Source organism: Solea senegalensis, linkage group LG2, assembly GCF_019176455.1.
Source record: "Solea senegalensis isolate Sse05_10M linkage group LG2, IFAPA_SoseM_1, whole genome shotgun sequence".
Taxonomy (NCBI): Eukaryota; Metazoa; Chordata; class Actinopteri; order Pleuronectiformes; family Soleidae; genus Solea; species Solea senegalensis.
The window spans coordinates 9719194-9725811 of record NC_058022.1 but is presented as its reverse complement, the minus strand read 5'-3'; the positions used below and the strand labels follow the sequence as shown (position 1 = coordinate 9725811).

The window sequence follows — 6618 nt, the reverse complement described above, 5'->3', positions numbered from 1 at the left end:
AAATATCACAGTACCAAAACTATAAATGTTCAATTCCAACCAAGGTTCAAAAAGCACAGGATCCACCTATAAACAGAGCTGCAGTTTTAATGTGCACATTAGATTTACCACCTACTTGTACACAAACGTTTTCTGTGTTGTTTTTATTTTACTGTTTGTTGTTGTTGTTTTACAGACACACACACACACACACACACACACACACACACACACACACCCACACACACACTCTTTAATAGTACTAAAATATATGAAAGCCACTATGATTTGCTGCAATAAAAAAAGAGAAAAAGTTGAATCAATCACAACATGTCATATGAGTTTACGTTGCGAAAGCTGTCAGCTGTCAGGTGACTGGTCATATGATCATGTAAGCGAAACCAAAAATCGAAGGCGAAACATTGCACAGCAAGAGAGTTTCATGGCAATTGTTTCCGTGTTCGCTTGTTAACTCTCTGACGCATATACAGTGTTATTGATCTTTCGTGGGCCGCAGAGAGTGAGTTTTATGTCATATAGGAAAAGAACGTGAAAGAATATGGACTCGTGGTATCTGCTTTACTGTCGACTTTAAAAAATACAACAGCGGATAACTGACACTGCGCATGCGCTATTTAATTCCGCACTCTCAGTCACTCATCTTGAGTGGGGAAGTTGAAGCGTGGCTCTTCGGTAAAAGTTTGCAGGAGTAACAGCCAGAAAGTGACACAAAACTCTGGTAAGTAGTTCACTTAAACAAGCTCTCTCAGAACTATTAGTCTTCGTTCTGAAGACTCTGTTGTGATTTCGTCGTTGTTTAGCTTTCGGTTTCTGTGTGTTTGTGGGCAGGTAAGCTAGTCCTGTGTGAGAAGATGAGACTGAGCGCTGCTGTCCTGCTCTGTGTCCTCCTGCTTTGGGTTGACGGGTCCCGGGGGGACACACCTGCTAACTGCACCTATGAGGAGCTGCTTGGGACATGGGTGTTCCAGGTGTCCAAAGGAGGACATGACAGAACAGTCAACTGCTCAGCTGAAGGTTAGTACAACTTCCCTTTGTTCCTCAGAGGTACAGACCCCGTACTTAAACTTTGTGCACTGCTCACTCTCCACACCAAAGTCCATGGAGAAAAAAACAGCCATTTTACATCACAGTTCACACGTGTTGTTGATTCCAATTAGTACGTTTCACCGTCTTGTTTCGTGACTTAATCATGGATAATATAGGAGAGGCAAAAATACATTCACACACATTGTTGCTTTGTTCTATTATCATTGTCATCGTGAGGCCTGTTTACCACTTAAAAAAATGAAATAGCAGATGACTGTTGTCCTGAAGTTAATCATGTATATGGTGTGATCCTCCTCCTCAGCTACAGGTGAGGCCACTGTGACCGTGACCCTGGAGAAACTGTCTGTAGCCACAGATGAGCTGGGGAACACGGGCTTCTTCACCATCATCTACAACCAGGGCTTTGAAGTGGTCATCAATGGCTACAAGTGGTTTGCCTTTTTCAAGGTAAAGGATCTATAGACAGTACATTTATTTGGGCTATAATTACAGATATTCTTGGTAAAAATATATTATCTCATTGTTGCTCTCAGGTTTGGCCTGTGGTCCACATAAATGCTTACTTCAGACTATTTAAAACCATTATCTCATTCACTGCTCATCTTACTTGATTGCTGTTTGCTTTATTACTATACATCACTTTGGTCAACAATGTTGGTTTTAAATGTGTTTTTATAAATAAATTGAATTGATTTGGTGTAGTTTCACTATCCCTCAGTTTCCTCTCCATTAACCTGATATGTCTGTGTATCTAGCTGCATGTCCTTGTGACACTAGAACCATTCTTATACATGGTGTGCATTAAGTACACTATCATTTGTTACTTCTCCTTACTCACATGACACTGAAGGAAATGTTATGACTTGTCGGTCATCAAACCCATGTCATGGTTTTGTCTACATTTGTTTTAACTTCCTTATTCACTGGACTTGATTTAGCCTTGTAGAGGGCGAAGATTTTTATAGCTTTTGACTCGTGCAGGAACTCTAATAAAACCCACAGTTTGGTCTCAATAATGTAATTTAAATACACTTGACCTTTTTATTTACTAATGTGAGGTCTATTAACTTTCTCTCCATTTTTTTTAAACTGTGATATTGAATAAATTCATTCAATAAAGTTGTACCACGTAATCTATGTGTCTCCCTAACCTTTCAGTATTCTGAGGAGGGCACTCAAGTAACCAGCTACTGTGACCAGACTTTGCCAGGATGGGTCCACGATGTCCTGGGAAACAACTGGGCCTGTTTTGTGGGGAAGAAAGTGAAAGCAGTGCCACCCCATAAAGATTTTAAACCACTTTATAGCACTGGGTATGAAAATGATGGTAGCTTTGTATAAAATGAACTGTAATGGTTAACACTACTAAAAAGTTAATAAGTCCTGGATTGGCATAGGGAAACTGGTTTGTACTCGTGTTGAGGTGGTGATATTGGCAAAAATATCATATCACAACTTTTTAAAAGAAAATTGTTTTTAACTTTTGCTTTTTTTTAGTTACTGAACAATGCAACCGATAAAAGTCCCTATATAAAAATGTAACCTTAAAAGAAAAAAATATAGCCAAACATTTTGGCCAAAGAACATTTCTGAATAGGTTTTAGACAGTGTGAGCCAAGTACAATGGACATTTAGCAAGTATGTAAATAAACTCAGTCTCCGACTGACTGTTTTAATCCCCACTGATTTAAAATGGTCACAGGAATTTGAACACTGACTTTTTTGTTGTCGGTGTATGGGGCACACTAGTTCCTTTTTATTAAAAAAACAAACAAACAAACGAACAAACAAAAAACCTCATGCACAATGTTCCTGCAGGCAGCTCCAGAAGCTTTTCAGAAACAACCCAGACTTCATCAATTCCATCAACTTGATTCAGAGTTCCTGGAAGGCTGCGCCCTACCCAGAGCATGAGATGTACACTCTACAGGAGCTGTACCACAGAGCAGGGGGGCCTGCCTCACGTATCCCAACGTGAGTTGATCACTTATTCTCTAAAAAAAATAATTTTGGATTCTGCCCTTTTCTTTGGAATGGGAAGTGTATGAAAATAATGTATACCTTTTGTGATCTGATTCTTAATTGGTAGGCGTGTTCGCCCCAAGCCTGTGAAAGCTGACATGGTCAAGTTGGCAGCTGGTCTACCTGAGCAATGGGACTGGAGAAATATAAATGGGGTTAACTTTGTAAGCCCTGTGCGAAACCAAGGTAAATACTCTGTTGCTGTTTTAAGCTGTGCTTCCAACAAGTGGTACAGTGCAGTTCAGTTTTGGCATGGTTCAGTCTGGAACTGTAAACCTGGAACCCAGCAGTTTTTTCCACTGCTGGGTGTGAAAGGCGTGACATTAATCCAGGCTTAATATCCTGCCAGTAAATCTAATGACGAGGAAGAACATGATACAGTAAACACTGCTGCACGCTGATATTATTAATTAAAGAAACCCAAACATTTTTCAGTTTGAATGATGGCATGTGCATTATATATTTTATTCATCCCATCCAAAAAAATATATAAATGGACATATTACTTTAATGTAATGAGAAAACAATAATGTAAACAATATCAATCAGAAGAGTCAGACAAAGCCAGACCTTTACACGCCAGCAGCTGTCCATATGGGCAGAGACTGAACAGTAGCTCACCAGCTTCTGTGCTTCCTTCTGGGCAGTTTGAGATTGGCTTTCTGCTCTGCTCCCATGTGTCTGCACATCCAAGCTGAGTGTCTATGAGGGCCTCTGTAGAGCTGGGTTTAAGGGTCTGGAGAGAGCCGTAGTGTTTCAGCAGAAGCCCTCTAGTGCAGAGAAAAATGGTAGGATTGAGTGCTAAATTGTAAGGGGATATGCGTGTGTGGTCTTGGAACGCTCCAGCAATTGTGTTATCAAACCTGACGGGTGTTTGCAAGTACATTTTGTTTTCCAGAATCATTTCACAGACTGATTAAATCACAGATTATAAAATATTATTATAGCCCAATTGTCCCACTAACACAGATCTCTCAGCTAAATGAATAACTGTTGTACCTTCTTAATTCAGTCTGGGACCCAAATATAGTTGAATCATTATTAAAATTAAACCATGTAGCAAATCCCCACAGTATTAGAAACACCATTTAATACAATGAAATCTAGTCCAAGGCTACTTCTAGTTACAGAAGTAGTCGACTGAGTGGAAAAACAAACACAAGTTTCACAAAGGTCGGGTTTATTTGACGGCAGCTGTGGTGCACCGCAGCATTTATCACACTAATGTCGATCTCCGTCTTGTGTCAGCATCATGTGGCAGCTGCTACTCCTTTGCCACCATGGGAATGCTCGAAGCTCGCATCCGAATCCTCACCAACAACAGTGAGACTCCCATTCTCAGCCCGCAGCAAGTGGTCTCTTGCTCTGAATATTCTCAAGGTAAAAATCCATCTTGCTTTCTGACCATTGACAACATTTGACGCCAAATACTGTCATTGATATCTGTCACTTGAATAAGTCAATATTACACAGAGATATGAAGAGATGCAGTCTGACCATTCTCCAACATTGACACAGGGCTATTGAGATGAGTCCCTCTCTAAAATGCCCTGATTTAGAGCATTTTCACTCCCATTATTGTAAAGAGCCCTGAAGCACCATTTAATTTTTGTCATCTGGGACTTCTCCCTGTAACCTCCAAAAATATCTCAAACCAGATCCAACATTAATCTCTTCTCTTTAAGGTTGTGATGGTGGATTCCCTTACCTGATTGGAAAGTATGTACAGGATTTCGGCTTGGTGGACGAGTCATGCTTTCCATACGTTGGAAGAGACACCCCCTGTGGCATCTCTCAAGCGTGCAGCCGTGTTTACGCGGCGGAATACAACTATGTCGGGGGATTCTATGGCGGATGTAGTGAGATGGCTATGATGTTGGAACTGGTAAAGAATGGACCTATGGGAGTGGCCTTTGAGGTAAAACAACATTACATATATTAAGCATACAGTAATAGAAGTCACATTCAATAACATCTGTGGAACTTTTGGCACAAATAGTCACTTGGCACTGATCACGAGGGTCACTGATATGGGCCTTTCCTCCCTGCTATGTATGATAGGCTGTTTTTTGATGGTTAAATGCCTTTGCCCCCCTCAAATGTGTTTGTACCCTCTACTCAAACAACAAAATTATTTATTTAACTCTTAACTCATGTGAGTTTAATCACTCATTGTGCTGCCTGTCTATGATGCCTGCTGTGCCTCCTCACTTGGATGGAAGGGTGGAGCTAACAGCTAAGTGAACAGGTGAAGAACCTACTTCCACATGCCACTTTTCAGATGCTTTGCCATTGTGCTTGTTTAGCTCGCTTGTGTCCTCAAATTTTCATAGCAAAACATCACTGCTGGACCACACAGTATAGCCTTAAAATGGCCTGAGGTCCAGATTTTGGCAGCCCTGTGACATATAGTAGCAAAAGACATCACTGACAGCAGCTTTAAGTAACTCTGTAATGGAACGGTAGATTGTGACCATATATATTTCTTTTCCATTCCCATTTCTTCCCCAGGTCTACCCTGATTTCATGCACTATAAAAAGGGAATCTACCACCACACAGGCCTCGCAGACATCTACAATCCCTTCGAGCTGACGAACCATGCCGTGCTGTTGGTGGGTTACGGCCGCTGCCACGTGACTGGACAGAAGTACTGGATTGTCAAGAACAGCTGGGGCACAAGCTGGGGCGAAGATGGCTACTTCCGCATCCGCCGGGGAAGTGATGAGTGTGCTATTGAGAGCATTGCAGTGGCAGCCAGCCCCATCCCTAAACTGTAGCTGGGTGGGAGGGATGGCCATACTGATGAAGAGTCTCAATAGAGCAACTTATTCTCCATGTAGCTTACCTGATTTCAATGTGTGCTTGAGGAAAATTCAAAGCAGTAATCTGTAACTTTGTTCAGCAAATAAGTACTCTCAAATGAAAATCTAAACTAGCATGTTTCTGATTTAATGACGGTTCTTAAAGCCAGAAATGGCACATTAAATTCATATTCTTAAGCTTATGTCAGCTGTCAAATATTTTATTGTTTACATTATTGGATACAAATTATTCTATTGTACAGTATAACCTTACAACAAGCAAAGATGCAAACATCAGATCTTGTGATATGGGTAATTTGGCACATACCTGTTGGCTCCTTTTTGTTTTCTTTCACTGATTAGCTGCCAACGAGTTTTAATCATTTTAATCCAAGCTGTAGCTGCCACCACAGATCATAGACTAGTAGTTTGGTACATACTGTGAGACATGCCGATGGTCCTTTAATTGTGAAGTACAGTATAAAGGGACTTCTAAATATAGGGTTTGGGATGTGTGTTCAGGTGCAGCACCTTGGTTCTTTGTCTCAGGGAAAAACAGTGCACAATTGTAATGTCATGTCCTTTCATCAAATTACCATCACGTTTCTTTGTGAGGTAAACTGTAAGAGTTCCTTGTGGAACATTAAAAAAAAGGGATTTCTTAATTGACAAAGTGAATTATCTGGCTGCTCTGCCTCCCAATGAACTGTCTGTTTTAATGTAAGCGTTTGAAATGGAGGGGAGTGG

The 6618-nt window shown here is 40.8% G+C and overlaps 1 protein-coding gene across 1 annotated transcript; it reads left to right on the top strand.

The window, feature by feature from the left end:
* Window positions 1-403: 403 nt before the first annotated feature.
* On the top strand, window positions 404-6069 carry ctsc (cathepsin C). Its single transcript, XM_044019867.1, has 9 exons — window positions 404-718; window positions 829-1014; window positions 1349-1494; window positions 2206-2360; window positions 2866-3021; window positions 3137-3255; window positions 4318-4449; window positions 4755-4987; window positions 5581-6069. Exons 2-9 carry the CDS (start codon window positions 852-854, stop codon window positions 5845-5847), a joined length of 1371 nt encoding a protein of 456 aa, XP_043875802.1. The 5' UTR covers window positions 404-718; window positions 829-851; the 3' UTR covers window positions 5848-6069.
* Window positions 6070-6618: the final 549 nt, after the last annotated feature.